This window comes from Asterias rubens, chromosome 19 (assembly GCF_902459465.1).
Source record: "Asterias rubens chromosome 19, eAstRub1.3, whole genome shotgun sequence".
In the NCBI taxonomy this organism is placed as follows: Eukaryota; Metazoa; Echinodermata; class Asteroidea; order Forcipulatida; family Asteriidae; genus Asterias; species Asterias rubens.
This window is the reverse complement of record NC_047080.1, coordinates 6,512,494-6,533,828: the sequence shown is the minus strand read 5'-3', so window position 1 is coordinate 6,533,828 and position 21,335 is coordinate 6,512,494. Positions and strand designations below refer to the sequence as shown.

The 21,335-nt window shown below is 38.1% G+C and overlaps 1 protein-coding gene across 1 annotated transcript in view; it reads right to left on the bottom strand.

The window, feature by feature from the left end:
* Positions 1-21,335, bottom strand: part of LOC117303093 (E3 ubiquitin-protein ligase UBR4-like) — a 134,122-nt gene that overhangs the window by 52,979 nt on the left and 59,808 nt on the right. The window contains exons 51-69 of the mRNA XM_033787171.1: positions 19,576-19,739; positions 18,040-18,171; positions 16,821-16,905; positions 15,931-16,214; positions 14,503-14,637; positions 13,584-13,815; positions 12,189-12,371; positions 10,984-11,105; positions 9,809-10,042; positions 8,353-8,653; positions 7,657-7,791; positions 6,421-6,686; positions 5,717-5,938; positions 4,804-4,923; positions 3,903-3,995; positions 2,667-2,738; positions 2,111-2,188; positions 1,391-1,524; positions 47-131 (exon numbers count right to left, since the gene is read on the bottom strand). Of these exons, the coding sequence (XP_033643062.1) occupies positions 47-131; positions 1,391-1,524; positions 2,111-2,188; positions 2,667-2,738; positions 3,903-3,995; positions 4,804-4,923; positions 5,717-5,938; positions 6,421-6,686; positions 7,657-7,791; positions 8,353-8,653; positions 9,809-10,042; positions 10,984-11,105; positions 12,189-12,371; positions 13,584-13,815; positions 14,503-14,637; positions 15,931-16,214; positions 16,821-16,905; positions 18,040-18,171; positions 19,576-19,739 (3,077 nt within the window). The remainder of the gene's footprint in view (positions 1-46; positions 132-1,390; positions 1,525-2,110; positions 2,189-2,666; positions 2,739-3,902; positions 3,996-4,803; positions 4,924-5,716; positions 5,939-6,420; positions 6,687-7,656; positions 7,792-8,352; positions 8,654-9,808; positions 10,043-10,983; positions 11,106-12,188; positions 12,372-13,583; positions 13,816-14,502; positions 14,638-15,930; positions 16,215-16,820; positions 16,906-18,039; positions 18,172-19,575; positions 19,740-21,335) is intronic.

The following is a 21,335-nucleotide window of genomic DNA, read 5'->3' as shown; positions in this document are numbered from 1 at the left end:
ATTATTATTGTAAAGAAAATGCGAGAATAAAGTGAGGTATTCTAACCAGAGTAATGAGAGTATCATACGGCACAGTGATTGGAGCACTGCTGCTACCATCAAGCTCAAGACCGTTCTGACTGCAGATTGATCTATAAAAAGAACAGATAAACATCATTAACAGAACACGGGTAAGTACTGAGTATACAATGCTAACATATCGATGTATATGGATAACACCAAAATGAATATTCTTTATCCCTGATGCAAATTTAACATCTATTAAATCATTAACATTATTAGGTCATGGTTCATATCAAGATTTAAAATACTGGGTCATGGTTCATATAAAGGTTCAAAATACTGAGTCATGGTTCATATCAAGATTATAAATACTGGGTCATAGTTCATATCAAGGTTCAAAATACTGGGTCATAGTTCATATCAAGATTATAAATACTGGGTCATGGTTCATATCAAGGTTCAAAATACTGGGTCATAGTTCATATCAAGGTTCAAAATACCGGGTCATAGTTCATATCAAGGTTCAAAATACTGGGTCATAGTTCATATCAAGGTTCAAAATACTGAGTCATGGTTATCAAGATTATAAATACTGGGTCATAGTTCATATCAAGGTTCAAAATACTGGGTCATAGTTCATATCAAGGTTCAAAATACTGAGTCATGGTTATCAAAATTATAAATACTGGGTCATAGTTCATATCAAGATTATAAATACTGGGTCATTGTTCATATCAAGGTTCAAAATACTGGGTCACGGTTCATATTAAGATTTAAAATACTGGGTCATAGTTCATATCAAGGTTCAAAATACTGGGTCATAGTTCATATCAAGGTTCAAAATACTGGGTCACGGTTCATATTAAGATTTAAAATACTGGGTCATAGTTCATATCAAGGTTCAAAATGCTGGGTCATAGTTCATATAAAGTTTCATATCAAGATTTGCTTGTTTGGTCGCTCCCCTTCAAACAATTATGTTAAACCTAATGTCACTTGCATGAAAAATAGTATAAATAAATATATACTTTTTGTCAAATTGTTATTTTCAAATGAAAACTTCCTTTAAGCCCTTATTTTTGGGGAAAAAAAACTACTAGGGACCTAAATTATCAGCACTACAAGTATTAGGCTTGTATTTACTAGCTAATTCGAAAAATAAAGCAGCAAAAACTTGATCTACATGTAATGGTTGATTACACAAAACCCACATACAGAAACTAAACGACTATTTTGTAAAAACAAGCAGAAGGTGCAGTAGAACAATACTATTAAACATAGTGAATCTTAATCTTAAACAGTAACTGAGCATTAGACTGCTTAGCAATTCACTTCATTATTCATTTTTGGCAATAGTGTTTGGAGAAATATATTTTTGAGCACGTACTTGATGTCTCTCATGTGAGACTCTAAGGTGTGAAGATCTCGTAGTTGGCGATATTTGTCCTTTGATCCACAGATGAATAGAAGGAGCTTGCGTACTTGTCTTCTAACAAATGGTGTTTGTTGAGTCATCATGTACTGTTAGAACAAATGGAAGAAATGTAGAATGAACTCCCAAACAATATCAAACCCCTGGTAAAGATACTGCTAGAAATGGTCTGGAATCAGCTTCAGAAATCTGCTAAGCACAGACAAAAATGCTTAGGGAATTAATTTGAAAGGTAAAAATGACTACATACAGAACATGTAATTTACATATATCACAAAGCATGACAAGGGTGTTTTTTCTTTCATTATTATCTTGCAACTTCGACGACCAATTGAGCTCAAATTTTCACAGGTTTGTTGTTTTATGCATATGTTTAGATACACCAAGTGAGAAGACTGGTCTTTGACAATTACAAATAGTGTCCAGTTTCTTTAGTTAATACTGGGTTCATAACTGTCCCATTTATACATTGTATTGAGGGAAATCAAATGGTGAATGGGAAGGAAGTTGGGGCAACAGACTTCCTTTCTGATCGAATTGTGAATGGTGTAAAGAAAGGTAAAACTGGAAAACAAATCCCAAAGACCTGTACATGTATATAACAACGTCAACTGATCCTTTATTGCAAATTAACTCTGATAACAAACTCCGATATAGTTATGCCTTTATCTTTACCTCACACAGATAGTAGAACCAGGCTTGATCAAATATGGGAACACCAACACTAGGTGTAGCATCACAAATCTTCTTCATCTGCAAACACAACAAGGTAAAAAAACGTTACTATCAAACCTATTACACAAAAACTATACAGAAACAAAGAAAAGCAGCAGAAGGATTATTTGTTCCCGGACCCTTCCCCTCTCTCTTCAGTCCGCTGGCGCAAATTGTGCTGCGGTAGTCATTACAAGTTTATGCCAACCATTCATCCATGATGCTGCTGGACGACCTCTCCTTCTCTTCCCCTTGACAGACCCCGGGATTATTTCTTTGTCGAATCCTCCGCAACGCACTCTTCCCCAAAATTTATTATTATTTTTAGTTTATTAAAAATCAATCCTTCCTTGCAGCCCAAAGATTGAATTGTGTTCAAAGTACAGCAAAAAATAAATCCTCACAGAAATCAGAACTGCAAAGAAATAGATACTTTACAAGGCTATAAGAACATATTAGTGATTCCTCCTTGAAAACAGTTACTTAGAAATAATTTATTTTGAAAGTTACAATGTACCTGGTATGGTAAACGTAGGACCATCTCAGTGAGAAGTTGTGGATAAGCTTCAAATACATCACCTGCATGACCCTACAAAACAAATACAGAAAACAGAAGTCTTTTATAGAAATAAATATTGAAAATCATTGTAACATACAAACAATGTATAAAGGGACTACACACCGTTTGAATAATAGGTGTACGCTGGATAATTTGAAGTGGACGTCATATATGATAAGAAGCACTGGTTTGGGATGTAAACATGATGTGGTAGTGGTGCAGGGTCTGAAGCCAAGCAGGGCATGGGTGCCTCGTGTGTAAAACACTGGACTCTCATCATTGTTGCCCTGAATCTATTCCCGGCTAGGGCAATACATGTATTTGAGTTAAGTTGTGCGTTAGTTCTTTCTTTTTCCTCCCTACCAGAGCATGGTGATCATATACATGTGTTTGAGTCAACTTAAATCCCTGCCAAAAAGCATCTTTGGCATGTTTGGCTTGCTTGCATCTTGACCATGTTTGCATTTCAGCTTCTCAGCTGACAGTAAAGATGATTTGCTTGCCAAACCCAAGAAATTTAAGGACTTCTCTATGGTGTACATGTATGTTCTCCAGTTTAAAGGATTTGGGTGCTTTTTCAAAATGTCCACAGATTTACATTAAACTTACACGGTTTGAAGATAATGATAGTAGAAAGCTTCCCTTCAAATATTACTAACTAAGGTTCTGTAGTTTTTGAGAAATGAGTAAAACTTGTCACAAATTAATTTTCATCTCAGTGAGACAAAAATAATTTTAGCATGTAAAATCCCATTAACCAGTTAATATATTATACAATAATCATAGCATAACTGGTTAATACGTTTTTACATGCTAAAACTGAGACGAAAACTATTTGTTTTACTCATTTCTCAAAAACTTCAGCACCTCAGTAAGTAAAATTTCAAGGGAAGCTTTCTACTATCATAATCTTCAAACGCTGTACGTTTAATGTAAATCTGTGGACATTGTGTTTTGTGTTAGGAAAAAGTACATACAGTGTAGGCCCTTTAATCTGAGCACTCGCTCTAACATGTCTAATGGGGCTTTTGATAGTTGCCAAAATGTAGTAGCAGCCGATCAAATAAGCTGGCTCCCGGCTGAATTTGCAACATCTGTTCAAGTAAGCATAATTATGTTGTGCTTAGCTACAGTGCACTGAAGCAACTGTATGTATAATCAACTGTATGTAACTGCAATGATGAAGAGATTTACCTTAACGTATTGTCTGAGGAAGAATGGTGACATGTCTGGTGGTGAGGAGGTAGGATGAGGCTTCAATAGGTTGCCATTCCCTCCAGATGTATCCTTCAAGATCAAACACAAAGGGGAGCAATCATTATGGGCTGATTAGCTACACTAATTTCCTGTGGATAACACACATCTTATCTGACTTTCAAAGGTAGTGTAAAATATAGTCACTGGGTCTTATCTTCCGATGACTTTATCTGATTTCGATTGAGTTCATTGTGATGATAACAGTTTAAAATCTTAAATTTATACTGCAAAAAAGTTCCTTTTTTATGCCAGTGTAAATCTATATGTCACATTTATTTTTTTAAATAAAACCTGCATTGTTCAAATTTTTGACAAAACTTACCGAAGACCAAAGTAACTGGCCATGCTCCTGCCAACAAGACTAATGTACATGTATGTGTTGATGTCCAAGCAGTTTGGTACTTGGAAGATGTATACAAAATTATTGCGCCTTATGCAGCGGGGCGCTTTATGCGGTGGGGCGCCTTATCTTATAACCCTGAAATATTATTTTGCCAATTTGAGGTACTGTACCTTATGCACCGAGAGGAAGCTTCAACTTAGAACAAAAATTCAATTAAGAATTACATTATTTTTCATAAAGAAAATAATAATATTAATAAAAACAAAAATTATGTGTTACAAGGCACTGACCTGAACACCAAATAATAATAATAATAACTTGAAATCATTGGTTTGTCTCTGTTAAATTTCCTTTTGAGTATTTATAAAAAACTATATCAAACTAATATTCTAGATCATCAAATACGGATTTGAAAATTTAACATGTCATTTGATAATCATTTATTTGTAAAAATAAACATGAAGCCGTTTGAGTTCTGAACATCTAGTTTCCTACCTCGTCTACATCTGTTTCCTTCCAGTGATCCAGCAGAGCCTTCAGGATGAGTAGACAGTAGTCTACAGCCCCACAGCTCAGCAAGGATGACGCAGTGGCATGTGAGATCAGGGTTGAAGACTAGTCAGGATAGAGGAGTAGACAAATTGAGAAAAGAATGTTAAAAAAAACACTCAAGCCCACAAGAGGAAAACAGACAGCATATTATTGCATAAAGATAAACAACTAGAGTAATTGAGATAGAGGTGTAGGCAAATTGAGAAATACATTCAATAAAAACACTCAGACTCAAAAGAGAAAAAAACAGATAGCATACTATTACATTAAGATAAACAACTAGATGAGTTGAGATAGAGGAGTAGACAAATTGAAAAATATATTCAATAAAAACACTCAGACTCAAAAGAGAAAAAAACAGACAGCATATTATTGCATTAAGATAAACAACTAGAGTAGTTGAGATAGAGGCATAGGCAAATTGAGAAAAAAATTCAAAAAAAACATTCAGACTCTAAAGAAGAAAACAGACGGCACATTATTGCAAAAAAATAAAAAACAGAGTACTGTGAACAAGAAACACCACAAACCTCTGCAAGCCTTGTTCTTGACTTTTCAAGGCTGGTTATTGACCCTGACAAGCCTAGTGTACAATTGTATTGTAATATTTTTGGAACCCCACTTGCAAAGCTTTAGCGTGACAAAGAAAAATAATTATGCATTTTAACTCACAACTCCAAACAGTAAAGAGAACTGAACAGTGTACTGATTTCCATCAACAACAAAAATTGGGTTTCTGAAAGAGTGTTACAGAGTTGAGACAATTTCAAGAATTAACGCCCCAATGACCTTTGGAAAGACAGAATGTACATGCAAGGTGTTCTTGGTGGAATAAATGAGTAGCTTTTATACTAACCTCACTAGCTGCTTTAGTTCCAGACTTTGTACGTGACATAAAGACACTGAGTAGACGCATGATAATAAGCTGCACCTCATGAAAAGCTGAGCGTTCAGCTACATCACCAAAGTCATTCCGCTTGATATTGAGCTCAGCTAGCATGGTGGTCAGGAGACTGTCTAGAGAATTGTGATCTTTCTCATCTTCAATGTCCAGGTCGCTACTCAGCATCAGAATTACCTGGTAAATAATATCACCATTTCTTGTTTAACTATCTCTAAATATTTTTTATTTGTTAAACAGTTAGACAAAATTCTTTCCGCAAAAAGGAAAAACAGTACTAAATCAGCACAGCGACTGAATGGGTACATAACAATTTCTTTTTGGGAGAACAAAGACAAATTAACTGGAGCAGGATTTGAACCTCTGGATTGAAAAGCCGGTGCTCTACCAACTGAGCAGTAAGAGAGAAAAGCAACAAAAGTGCTTCTTGTTTTCCCATTTTGAAAGGATGTAGTTACAGCAGACTGTACCGTATTCAAACATTGGGACCTGTTAAAACAAGCAAGTTTGTTTCCCTCACGTATTACATGTTCATCAATGTGTGAGGGACTCAAGCACTTCGGACCTCTTGGTCCCAAAAACTGCAGGCTAGCATGGAGCATCACATAAAATATAAATCAAGGAATAAGTCAATAGAGACATAAGAGAAAAGCACCCACCTGCATAAATGGAATAGCTCTAACCCCACCTACATCTCTGAGTTCAGGCAGATACTGTAGTAGACGATTGAGTAAGAGTAGACGTAGAGTATGCATACGATGAACATGATCACGTTCTGTTTCTGTCTCTCCATCAGGAATGTCACTACCATCGATAGGATGACCCAATGAGTTACTAGGATGACCCCCACTACTCTCTGCACTGTCTGGACGGGTTGCTATTGGTTCATGAACACCATCACCATAGGCACTGCTGCGTCCACTTGCTGTACCAAGTGGTAATACAAAACAAGTTTCAAACAGTTAAATTGTACTTGTACATGTATATCTTTTCAAGTAACTTCCTATGTGTGGTATGAGGCACTGCATGGTGGGGTTTCAGTTTATGTAATCAAACACCATGTGATACTTTCTTGGCTGTTTGAAAGGAACTGGAAACTATTGGTTATTACTCTAAATAAAACTTGTTAGCATAAAAACTTACTTGGTAACAAGCAATAGAGCGCTGTTGATAGTATAAATTACTGTGAGAATTAGCTCCCTTTGAAGTAACGTAGTTTAAGAAAGAGGTAATTTCTCAATCAAATATTAAAATACTTCAGCCATTTTTAGGCATCTGAAAGCGCACAAATTTGTGCACCAAGGATGCACAAATCCTTTGACTATTTTCTTGCAACTTCAATGACCAATTGATTCAAAATTTTCACAGGTATTATATTTTATGCATACACTGGGATACACCAAGTGAGAATACTGGTCTTTGTCAACTACCAAGCTGGTGTCCAGTGCCTTTAAATTACTATTATCAAAACTTGTCCTGCTTCATGTATATACAGAGTCACACAGTAGATTGGGAATCGGGAAAATACCTACTCCAGATAAAATCTTGTTCTATTTATCTACTGCCAGAGTAGATTGGGAATCAAGAAAATACCTACTCCAGATAAAATCTTGTTCTATTTATCTACTGCCAGAGTAGATTGGGAATCAAGAAACTACCTACTTCAGATAAAATCTTGTCGCATTTGTTTACAGTTTCCGAGTAGATTGGGAATTAGGAGACAACCTACTTCAGATAAAATCTTGTCCTATTCATCCACAGTCAAAGATCTTGCTGTAGTCTTAAAATACAAAATTGCTTTAATGTTACAAGGGGGTACAGTACACCGCTGTTTGTCAGGAAGATACAGTCCTGCTCCAGTTTCTAGTTGTATCCCTTGCAGTTAGTTTTCTTACCACTGTGTTCTCCTGTAATTGAGTCGACTGCACTGCCTCCACTCTCTGAGCCTCCACTACCAGCATGCTCAGCAGGAGATGTACGTAAAGTAGATCCATCAGTGGCTGCTGTACTACCTTCATCGTCACTTGCAGCTAGGCAGTCACAAATACAAAAAAGCAACTTTAGTTTTTCAAAAGTCTTACAAGTTTATCTATAGATAGGTTGCAATATGACGTTAATTGGCCATCTTTACGTGCAACTTGGAGCACAAAGTTATGCGTGAGAACGGCGTGCAGCACGTACACATTTCACAAACTCATTGCATGATTGGTTTGTGAGTGACGCAGCTGGGTTATTAATTTGAGCGCTTGACGCACCTGCAAGCCAAAATGCGATATTGCCTGTAAAGATGGTGTCTTCTGGGAACTATCTTTATGTGTACAGATTTAACTGTACTGTATTCAAATATATAAAAATTAATAAACAATAAACAGTAACGTAAACAGTAAACAAGCAATAAAAAATCTTGTTAACAAGAAATAACAGTTAACAAGAATTAAAAGAAGAAACAACAAATCTGTTGCCTTTTTGGCAGGGGATGAGTATCTTTGACTGTGATGTTGAACACTGAATGATGGACAGACACAAACTCATGTTCAAATTGAAAACCATTATTTTGGATAAGATCTCATAAGTTCTGTTGATTTTCTTACCAGATGCCGTGGTATCGGACAGTGTCCCAGCCTCCAAAGATGATGAACTTTGACCCTGATGATGACCTGCCAGACCAAGCCCCTGCAGATTCAGACCACCCCCATCTTGATTGGACTGTTCCTGTAGGCTGAGTGCAATAGCCAACTCCATCATGGCCTCATCATCGGCATCAGGGGGGATATCCAGCATGGGAGCAAAGCCACTACGACCACCTAGGAGGGCCTCAAGAGGAAGCTGATTGACACCTGATGCTGCTACACCTCCTTCTGCTGGCTCCAACACCATCGGTTCAGCTTGCTCCTGTTTGTAGATCGAATGAGAACCTCTTCATCCAAATCCCAATAGATGGATTGCAGTACGCGTCATCGACCGCCATCTTTGATGTATTGACAAGGGAAAAGGGCACGCGTGTACGCACTGCGCGTGCCCTTTTCCCTAGATAAGCCATCAAAGATGACGGTCAATGACGGCGTATTGCAATCCTTCTATAGTATTAGGTCTGTTCAGCCAAACCAAATGATCATATCCGAGACCAAACATATATATGATGTTTGTTGTAAGATTATTCAAAGTTAATGCCTTCAATGCATAAAGATTGCAGTATTCAAAGATTGGTTTCTCAAACCAACTTCATAGAGGTTTTAGTTTAGTTTAGTTTTATTAGACTTTACACTGGTATAAAAGTATACAAATCGATACATAAAGATACAAAGAAGCAAAATAGCAAAAAAAAAACAAGCCAGTGAGTGGCGAGGAGGAACAGGTGACCAGCACCTCTACAAAGCCGTCCTGAGGTAAAAATAGGTTAGCAGCTACAAAACCATGTAAAGATACAATGCTGTTGCACTATAAACCTTGTATGGTACTGACACACAACGATGTGATGTGATACAATAGTATTGATACATTGTAAATCAGAGTGCTCGCCTCGTTTCTTGCCTGCCTCGTTCTCACCATATAACACATGTACATGTACTAATTGCAATTGCATTGGCTCCCAGTTAAGTTTCGAACAGTTTACAAAATTCTTCTGTTAACTTTCAAGGCTCAAACATGTCAATCTCCTGCTTATTTATCTGAACTTGTTCATCGTTATTCCCCTACTCGGATTTTACGATCATCTCAACAGTCATTGCTTTCAACTACTATAGCTTCTTCCATTTTTGATGGCCACAGATCTTTTTCATATGCTGCACCGTTTCTTGGGAATAGTCTTCCTGTGTGCATATTCAACAGGCTAGCTCTTTACAATGTTTTAAGTCACTGTTGAAAACCAATTTGTTTAAAGATCTGCTTTTTTGTAATTTGCTTATTTATAATTTGTATCTTTCTCTCATTGTATATTTTGTTGTTCTCTTTATGCGCTTAGAGGTTTTTTGCATTAGGCACTTTACAGATGTCTTATTATTATATTACTATTATGAGAGGAATACAGATGGTGAGACTGAGACTTACTACTACTTCATAGGATGGTTCATCTTGTGAGACTTCAGAGACTTCTTGCACCAGTGGGATATCTCCAACTCCATGAGAGACCTTCTCCTCACCCTCCTCATCTTCTGGACCACTTGGATCAACCCGTGGAGAGCTACAACGTTGGGGGGAGGGGATGATCACTTTACGTCTTTTGTGTCTTGGACGCATCACCTTAATGAGAGCTTGCTTGGCAGAAAAGCTCACTGCTTGGTCCTAGTGAGGAATGAAAACAGTTTCAAATTAAAAACCCAACTAACAAAGCTGGGATTAGTAAGATTTTAAACTTTGCATGGTGGAAATTCGATATGGAAAGGTTTGCGGTAACACCATGTAATGACTGTCTCTAAATGAGTAGGGGTGGTTCTGAAAAGAACGTTTGGTTTCAACTCAACATTTTCGATCGGTACGCTCTGTCTTCTTAATAAAGCTGGGCTCTGATGCTGCATGCTGCTTAAGTACTGAGATTGGACAAAAGTGTTGAATCCTAAAATTGGTTCTTTAAAGTAAGGGAATAAAATGGTAGCGACGAGTTCTTCGGCGTATGTTTAAAGCCGGCAGGGTCGGCGGCCGTGTGATAAAGGCCCGAGCCATTTGTTAAAAAACGTAAAAAAATACAGTTATAGACACTTTAACAATTGAAAATTCGAGGTTTGAAATATTATAGATGAAATATTATAAATATTGTTTTCCAAAACTTTGTAAAGAATCTGTTCAAGGCGCGTGGGTTGTGTGTACGTGCGCGCGCTTAGATTACGCGCTGATAGCTATTAATTTTGCGCGCCTGTAACGCGGAAGCACGCTCAGTGTGCATAAACAGAGCTCCAGCATGCATTAACAAAAGGTTTATGCACACCCACTTGACGCGCTCTCCACCAATAGGAGTAGAGAAACTGTCTGGGGTATTTATGAATATTCGTTTAAGATCATGAACAAAGAACCTCCAAGCATTAAATCCAAAAATATGCTCAGGAGGCTCCTTTACAAAATTTGTTTTGACTTTCTTCATTTCTCTTTCTAAGAAAAAAGGAACAAGTCCTGAAATTGGTTATATCAAAAACCCGACAGGTTTGTAGGGAGCAAATTCCAAAGGTCATTAACTTCCACTTCTCATCTTCATTTCCTGTATTAAGAACGTCTATCAAACAATATCTTACCTCACACATAAGTAGGCGTACAAACAACTTGGTTGCCAGGGTAACATTGTCAAAGTCACTGCTGGCAAAGGCATGGATGACCTCAACTAGCGCTCCTACTGTTATCTCAATATGAGTCAAACCTGGACGGACACAAAGAGAAATGCAAAATCAGTTACCAAGAAATATAGAAACTTAAGGACTCTCTTCTTCTTTCTTATATGGTTTGGAAGGAACAATATTTGGTCCATCTTGAGGAAAACAAATACAAAAACCTTGCACTATGTTTTATCAAGCTATGAAGATAAAGAATCAGAACTACTTCAAAATAACACTCCGTCAATAATTCTTTGATCTAGTACCATGCTTCTCCTCAATGAACTTAAGTCTCAACACTCCTGGGGTGACAGGTCTTTTTCCTCAGCTGCGCCCGCATCTGGAACTCTCTACCACCTAATCTTAGAGCTTGTCTTTGTACCAAAACATTCAAATCTCTTCTCAAAACTTATGTAAAAGGTTTTGAAGGAGTAATTTGGTTGTGTCTGTTTTCTTTTGTTGTTTTTGGTTTACTGCGCCTTGAACACACACAGCTAGGTGGATATGTGTGCATAATGCTTAGCACAGGTGAATTAAGTGTTGCACAAAATTTTACCAGATAAAAATAAATCAAGAGTTGCTTTAGTAAATTAATATCTATAGTTAGGCTCATTGTAAGTTCAACTCTTGGAACTTAGTTTTGTATTCCAACCCAACAGCAATTGAAGCAATGTTCAGCCATTGTTTCGCTAATGGCCTGGTGTAGTCAAACCTAACAGGGTCTTTATTCAAAGGGTCAATGACAACAAAACAGGGTAAGGTAGGGATTGGTTAGTGTGAAGGGTACAGTATGAGTTACCCACATGTTGGTGATAAATACAGCATGAACTATGTACATGGAATCATTGGTAGTTCTGAATGTTTACTCAATGAAATATATCAATACATGTGCCCTTTGCAATAATCGTGGGTTCGAATCCCACCCGAGTAAAATGCCTGTGATATTTTTTAACAGGACTCGGGAAAGTACTGAGTATACAGTGCTAACACACATCGGTGTATGGGTAAAAAACAAATTTGATATTCTCTATCCCCGATGCAAATTTAACATCTATTACATGTACATTGTTACAATCAAGCCAGCTTTCTGAAAATACAGTAAGCAGAGTACTATTTGAATGTCTGAATACCTGGTAGACAGGCAGGTGCTAGCATGGTGTTTGCTGGTCTAGCAGCATGAAGTCTCCAAAACGCTTCTAACATCCTGGATAAGAAATGCTTAGCTTCTTGGTCAGTCAGCTCGGTCAGTTTGCTATTAGTTGTCTCCATGGTGGACTCATCTTCATTAGCTTCAAGGTCAGTCAACTCAAGATCTGAAATAAATCCATTCAAATTGGAATGAAATGTTTATTCTTTACATGAAAGCTGTATTGATAATACTGTACTAACATCATTGGAACTAGGAAGAGCAGTTGTACACAACATTTGCTGGTTCAGGGGCCCTGAGCAAGACACTTAATTATAATTGCTTCTCTCCACCCATGGGTAAATGGGTACCTTTGAGGGCAGAGATGATTCTTGTGATTGATTTAGCCGAGAAGCGCATATTAATGTTGCACAGGCTGTATACTCCCCAGGGAGCTGAGATGGTTTAAGGAATGAAATAAATGGCCCAGTGACCAGGGGTAATAATGTTGGAAGCGCTTTGAGACGCCCTTCGGGTGTGAAAAGTACTAATGTATATAAAAAATTGGTTATTATTATTATTATTATTATTCGCTAGTTTCCTGAGCAGGTCTTTAGATCGCATGTTAATACATCCCCTCGTGATCGGGTTTTGACCAATCAGAGTATGTAATAGCAAGGTATTAGCAAGTAAGCTGTATTGATAACAATGTATTAACATCATTGAAATTAGGAAGACAAGAACTACAGACAACGGACTAGAGTCAACAAACTGTATCTTCACTCAGAACAACCTCAATTTGTAGAAGCGTTCGCCACAGCGATTTGCAGTAACATCATGTGTGTGGCGATCGCTCCTACAAATTAAGGTGGTTCTGAAAAGAACCAATGGTCTGTCAATTCACATTTTGATCAGTATGCTCTGATTATCTTCAGAAAAAAAGTACCATCTTGCCTTCAACAGAATTCAGTAATTATTTATGAAACAATTAAAGCCTGCTTCATACTTCCAACAAATTTTAATGTCACAAATTTGCAACGAAAAATTCACAACAGTTGAACTTTGTTCAATTCCTGCGAAACATTCGCTGCGAAAACAGTCATGTGTCGTTGGCTTCACATGCACATTCGCAGGAAGTATGAACCAGGCTTAAAAGGCCCATTCCCTCTGCAGCGATAACGAGAACGATAAAGATAATGGCGCAAAGATAAAGCATTCTATTGGTTGAATGAGCGTGTGCGTACTCTACGTGGAGCAATTCAACCAATAGAACGCGTTCTCTTCCCGTCGTGATCGTTATCGTTTTCGTAATCGCTGCAGTGTGACTCGTCCTTTAGTCAGAATGACAAAAATTAAAACACTCTGAGTTTCATCTTGAAATGTTTTCTTGTACACCTACCAGATTTACGGGCTGTGAAGGATTGGCAGGCATCTGCAAAGCGAACTAGATTAATTGGTCGTACCACTGCCACTGAGCGAGCTGTCACCACAAGACGTTGATAAGCTTCTGGATCCAGCTGATGTAGCTCTTCCTGTGATAGCTCACAAGAGGGAGCACTCTCGGCTCGTAGTTGGGGTACGCTGGTAACACTGCCCAAACACTGAACCACACGTTGCATCTGAGCTTGATCCTGTATTCCATTTGAGTTTAATAATTTGACAGTAAAAAAATGTCAATCATTTATTAAAAGCTGATTTACGATAATGAATAGTTATTAACAAATCTTAAGCATCAGAAAGGTAAACCGATAAAAAGATCTTAGAGAATACTTTCTGCAACCAAAAATATTATGTGGTTTATTACTTGAAACAAAACATCATATCATATTTGAAACTAAATATCACATCCCCTTTAGGTGATCCTTCTCCTGCCACTTCCTAGGTTGTATCATAAACTCGGGTGTGATCCTTGGCTATACATGTATATGGCAGTTAACAGTTGCATGGCTTCTGACTGGCACCCCAAACAAACAAAATTGACAACAAAGGGAGAACGCTATAGTAGAGCTCAGTTGGAGAGCGCTGGCTCGTTAATCCACAAGTCCCATTCTAGTCAAAAAAAAAATTTTTTAACCCCAAAATATTTAGAAAAATATTCTATTACATTTTCTAACCATCAACTCATCACGCAACTTTGGTCTGGATTGTTGGAAAGTTCCATCTTTAAAATTTCCAGAATTTGTTTACACTTCATGTCAAATTAACCTCACAAATCAGTCTCAATTACTCAGTGTATTATAACCCTTTCATATTTTGTTACATGTCACTGAGACAATGAGCCACAAATGACTTTACCCGTTGAATATGAGGAATCTCACCTTGTGATTATGATAAGCCAGACTAGACGGCTGCATGGTTGACAGCAGAGACTTAGCATGAGATTGAACACTAGATGGTGTTGGTAATGTCAGAAGCTCTGTAGCTAAGTCCTGAATAGTCTGCTTAGTTGGCTCCTATCAATAACAACAACAAAAGTAGTAACAATGGCAAACACAATGACACAAACAATTGCAGATGGTTCAATGCTGGGTCAAGCACTCCTCAGTGAATTGACAGTGTAAGCATGAAGTAAAATATTCAAGTAGTAAACATTAATATGTAATAATGTATATGCAGAGCCCCAATGGAAACTAGATTTGATTGTTTAGGTATATCCTTGGTAAAGAAATATAATAAGTAATAAAATAACTTAATTATACAATTAAATAGTGGATGTACATACAAGATGCCTAAAAACACAAAACTTATTGAGTGAGTTACAAACATGCTCCAAGACACTTTCCAAACTCTACTAATGCTCCACCACAGGCTCTGTTTGATGTTGAAGCATTGTGCAAAATACACACAGCTTCAAAATTAATGACAGATCCCAAGCCAGGTTTGGAGCGTAAAGCCTGGTTCATACTTCCTGCACATGCGAATGCAAATTAAATTTTGACATCAAAGGGCTGTTTTCGCAGCGAATGTTTTGCAGGAGTTTAGCACAAGTCAACTGATGCTAATTATTCATTGCGAATTTTGATGGCGTCAAAATTCGCTTCGCATTCGCAGGAAGTATGAACCAGGCTTTAGCTTAAATTTAAAAAAGGCCCCTAGGTCAGACATTGAAGTAAGCCAGTGAGTGAATAAGGGAATAAAAGGGTAGCAACAAGTTCTTTAACGGCCGTTTAAAACAGGCAGGGTCGTTGCCGTGTGATAAAGGCCCGAGCCTGGTTAAAAGGCGTGATAAAGTAAGAAACTGTGTAAAACTTATCCGTTTCCGACGTGCTTGAGCTCTGTACGTCCGTGTGTTGCACTGTTATGACTGAGACGCCTATTTCCGACAGTTTCCGGATTCGTTCGTGCGCATATAGTCTTGGTGCAAGACGTTCTCGTTTTCCTTTCACACACACCGCGGCCAACTCACTACCAGCACCCGCATCGCCCCTAACAAGAAACGTCTTGCACTAAGACTAACGGGTTATAAACAGAGTGTAACACCCCCAGGTGACGCGCTCTCCACCAATAGGAATAGCGAAACTGTCTGAGGTATTTATGAATATTAATTTACACGTGTGTCCTTGAGCAAGATAGTTTACTAGAATTAATTTTCTTCATCCAGGGATATAAATGAGTAGCTCAGGCCGTATATTCCCACGGGAACTGAGAAAGATTAAAGAAAGTTATTGGCCAAATGACCAGGGCACTATTGTAAAGCGCATTGATTTGGTTATTGTAAACTGCGCTATATAAGAACTAGTTATTACCTTGTCTTCCATGCTAATCAAGCACACAAAGCCATCCAAGACTTCCAATGATGAAGCTACCAGTCTATCCAGTGATGATAACGATACTGGTGTAGGAATGACCACAGCTTCAGTCTCAGTGGAAGGAGCTACAGTATTAGATGTTGCTGGTAGATTAGATGCCCCAGTGGTTGATGGAAAGTCATCTGGAGGGTCATCTGGCCAGCCAAAGTTCTCTTTAGTCTTACCATAGACTTTGATGGAGTCTACCATGGTCACGCCAGCTGGGTCAACTGATGGGCCCACTGGGATAGCAAAGTACAATGGGGATTGTGTAACACAGTTTTGCTCCATGAAGTGGTTCAGTTCATAAACTTAAACATGTTACCAACCACATCCTTTCTCCAAACTCAGATATACTATTACTTCCATCTCAGTAATTGCGTCAAAAGATTACATACATTTATGTGTATGCAACCTTTCTTTCCTTAACAATTGATGAACAGCTTAAAAGTATAAGTTTTAGTTTTGCAGAATGCATACCACAAGTGGAGGGCGGGGGTGAACTAAGCATTGTCTTGGGTTGGTGCCTTAAATTTTGTTAAGATAATATATTCGAACAAGGGTAATATCCATCCTGAGATACAAGTGCCCCTTTGGATTGTGACTAATATCCAAGTTTATGGTTGCTACTAATATCTCAAAATAATGCTAAGATTTTCAAAGACAAAGTGAGTACTAATAAGGGGCACAGTGCTCTAACCTTTCCCCCAGGCACCTCAAACCCAAGCGACGCTGATCGACACTATCCGATAATAAGATTAAGTTAATGTTTCCCCACCCCCATCAGGATCATTATTTAGAACTACAGTAAACTAACACAAGTTTTGACACCTGTGGACACAACTTACCGAACAGAGTTAGTTTCTTATCGGCTGTTAGTGATTCCTCTCTTGTGAAGGGAATGTCAAACCAACGATTTCGAGACGATGTCAGCTAAAAACAAAATAACCATTTGTCAAATCATAAATTTACTCATTTTAGTAAGGCCAGCAACAGAAAGCCTAATTCAAACAATGCAAACAATTCAAGCCCAATTCAAACATCACACAAATTGTAAAAGGGAAGTACATTACATACATACATACATACATATCAGCATTTATATGAGGCGCCTTTTTCCCAAGGTTACAAAGCGCCTACAGAAGATGCAACAAAGAAAGAAATCCAAACCCAAGATGTTCCAATGTAAAGTGAAGTAAACGAGTCAAGTATTTCTGTACAAGTGAGTCTTAAGTAGTTTTTTGAATTGTTTATGTGAAGTTGCATGGCGAAGATGTGATGGTAATGAGTTCCACAGGTTTGGAGCACTAGCAGAAAAAGCACGCGAACCAGCTCTGGAGACGGTGCGATGTACAGCCAAGAGGTTCTCTGAGGAAGAGCGTAGGGAACGCGGTGGGACATACGGTTGTAGCATGTCGGATATGTATGATGGTGACTGGTGGGCAAGGGATTTGAAGACATGCAGACAAAGTTTGAAGTCAATTCTGTTTGAGATGGGCAGCCAGTGCAATTTCTGAAATAGTGGTGAAATGTTGTCATGACGACCGGTCTTAAAGATGAGTCTGGCTGCTTTATTCTGAACTTTCTGGAGACGATTTATGTTTTTCTTTGTGGTTCCGTTCAAAAGCGAGTTGCAGTAATCTAGTCTTGACATTGGGCGCCCTTATCCCTCATTCTCAGCCTTGCTGGGAAATGAGCAGCAAAATATTAACTCAGATGTGACGTGCAGGTACATGTACATGTAGTTGAAGCCAAGTTGAGCAATGTTCAAGTTTCTCCTCAAAAAGAAACCGAATTAGATGCCAATATGATCCATCACATGAGGGTACATGTACATGTATGTTGACTAGCCCCTAAAGCAGTCAGCTTCTTCAGACATTAAAGGATTGGGTGTTTTGTTTTTTACACAAAACACAATGTCCACAGATTTACTTTAAACCTACACAGTTTAAAGATAATAATAGTAAAAGTCTTCCCTTAAAATATTACTTGCTGAGGTGTTTTTAACAAATGAGTAAAACAATGTCACGAAAAATATGCTTTACATAATTTGTGATGAGAACCAACCTGTGTACTCCTTCCAAACACCTCTAGGTATGAAGGAACTCTCTCTACAGACTGGGCCCCAACGTGGACACGTACACCAACCATCACCATGGAAGAGTTGTTATTAATCACTTCAATCATGAAGCCACCAGGCTGAAAAGAAAAAGTACAAGTATGTTATATCTCACTTTATCTTCCAGTACGCACTAATCCTCAAATCATCTGCTTCAACAGGAGTGTAATAGCAGGCGATAACCTACTCTAGCTTTTATATTGCACTTTGCGTACTGTGAGTGTCAATGCATCTCGCTCCGCATACGGTCAATGCAAAAATTACATTGTAAACTTTGCGCGTGCATTGTTTCTTTAAGAGGTTGAATTATGAGGCAGGAAGATAAATTTGTTATCACAAGCGCGCTCGACGAATACAAAAAAAATACAGCGCTTCTGTGTCCCATATCCAACTCGGCTTTCGGCCTCATTGGATATGGGACGCCAAAGCGCTATATTGGTTTATTTATTGGTTTATTTAAAATGTTTCAAAAGTCACAGCAAGAGGCTGAATTGAATTTGAATTACAATCATTACAATAAATATGTTAAAAATGTAATATTTTTCTGTGTTCTACTCCCGCTTGTGTGATTATAGCTGATTGAGTTAGAATTGTTTTCAGTGACTAGCCAGAAGGACCAGTTCGCTTTTCATTCCACTGGTCCACCAGCCTTTTGCACTTCATTTCAAGGGATGCTTTTTAACATTGAACTTGCTTCAGATGGGACGTTCAGCTGCTTAATGTGTAATGCACATAAAATAACCAAGTACACTTATAGCTACTAAACTTACACAGTTTGAAGAAAATGATAGTAGAAAGCATACCTCAAAATTTTACTTGCTGAGGTGCTGTAGTTTTTGAGAAATGAGTAAAACAATGTCATGAAAATAAATTTCGTCTCAGTGATTATAAGACGAAAATTATGTTAGCATGTAACAACGTGTTTTCATGACATTGTTTTAAAACTTCTCAAAAACTACAGCACCTCAGCAACTAATACTTTACGGTACGCTTGCTACTATCATAATCTTCAAACGGTGTAAGTTTAACGTAAATCTGTGGACATTGTGTTTTGTGTTACAAAAAGTACTCAAATCCTTTAAGAGAAGGGGTTTGCCCCAGTGTTTCTGGCATGCAACTGCAGTTTTGAAACAAAAAAATAAATTTCCTGGCACAGCAAGACTTTGTATTGTACTGTAGTTTTTAAAAGTTTCAATGGTACATGTACATGTACATACTCAAAACCATGTTATCAGCTCAAATATTGCACGCCAAATTTGTTGTTTTCGGGACCCAACATTATTGCACACTACTAGCCGTGTACAAACAATTGGCATTTTACAAGTACATGTATGTTATGCATTGTGCATGGTACAAGAACAGTTCTTTTATGGTTGTTTGTTTTGAAGCATCATAAACATATTTGGGAAGAAAAAAAGTCGGCATGCTTTGGAAAAATTTTAGGCAACTTTCTCTACTGACATGGTATCCATGTGAATGTCTACCTTTGTGTTAGCGACATACATCCCTGTAGTGTTGAGTCTGTGCTTGACTTGTTGTACATTGTAGACCTGTAGTAGATCGTTGCCACCATATTCAACATCATTCATTGGTAGGCAATGCTCAAAGAAATCAATGGGGAAACTCACTACACCAGAGGGACGACCCGCTGAGGGAAGAAAATAATCCATACAAATGAAAACCAAGGAAGGGAAATTGGTTTGACCACAAAAGGGATCCGTTCGACATAAAATACCATCTTCGTGGAAATGCTCTTAAAGCCATTATACACTTTCGGCACAGGAAAAAAAAATATATTCACAGATTTACAAATAACTTTCAGGGTTTACAGAAGGTAATGGTGAAAGACTTCTACTACTTTATGACCAATATGTTTATTCACACATACAGTCTACCTGTAGTACACTAATCCCCATTGTTATTTATCTGCAGGGATATGCAGCGTTTTTTCATGCGTGACCTCGGTTTGAATACTAATTAGTCAAAAGGGCTTCTGGAATTCGGTCATATTCAGCCTTTGCTGAAAAGTCTCAACCAAAATAATGTACCAGTAAAATGAAACGAAGAGCATATCTGTCGTTATGTTTAAAAACAATCGGTGCAACTAAAGTTTTAAAAAGAGAAATTTGTACGAAAAAAATGGCTTCAAAAACAGAGAAAACAAGTCACAAAAACACAGAAAATTTGCATGTTATGAATGTCGGCAACAGTCCCCAATTAGTATGTATGGATAGATTATTTCATATTCTACCTGGAAATGTTAAAAGTGAGACCGGATCGTTCCTAGTCCAGTCAGGATACAGCGATTTCCACTGTAATCCAAATCTCACATTACGAAAAAGTCAACTATTAGACAGAATGGTTTTCTTGCACGGGTGATTGGCTGACAATGACATCATCGACTGATAGGGCAGCATGCTGTTTTTCATTGGCATGGTACCTTGACCACCAAGCCTGAGGCTGTGTCCGAAACGGCAACTTCGGCTACAGCTATGGCTAGATCGCGCACGTCTGCTATTCTCCAACACTTGTAGACGCGCTGATCTAGACGTAGCTGTAGCCGAAGTCGTCGTTTCGGACACGGCCTAAGTTAGTCAATAACAAAAGCGCCCGTCTATACCATGGGCTGAATGGAATCAGCTCATTCAGCCCATGGTATAGACGGGCACTTTTGTTATTGACTAATTTAGGCTTGGTGGTCAAGGTACCATGCCAACGAAAAACAGCATGCTGCCCTATCAGTCGATGCCGCCATCGTCAGCCAATCACCCGTGCAAGAAAACCATTCTGTCTAATAGTTGACTTTTTCGTAATGTGAGATTTAGATTAACGGTGGAAATCGCTGTATCCTGACTGGACTAGGAACGACCCAGTCTCGGTTTAAACATTTCTAGGTAGAATATGAAATAATCTATCCATGCATACTAATTGGGGACTGTTGCCGACGTTCATAACGGGAAAATTTGCCGTGTTTTTGTGACTTGTTTTCTCTGTTTTTGTAGTCATTTTTCACGTACAAATTTCTCTATTTAAAAATTGAGTTGCACCGATTTGTTTAATACATAACGACAGATATGCTCTTTGTCTCAATTTACTGGTACATTATTTTGGTTGAGACTTTCCAGAAAAGGCCAAAAAAGACTGAATTTCAGAAGCCCTTTGTACTAATTAGTATTCAAACCGAGGTCACGAATGAAAAATCACGCCTACTCGCGCAGATAAATGACAAAGGAGACTTATTAAA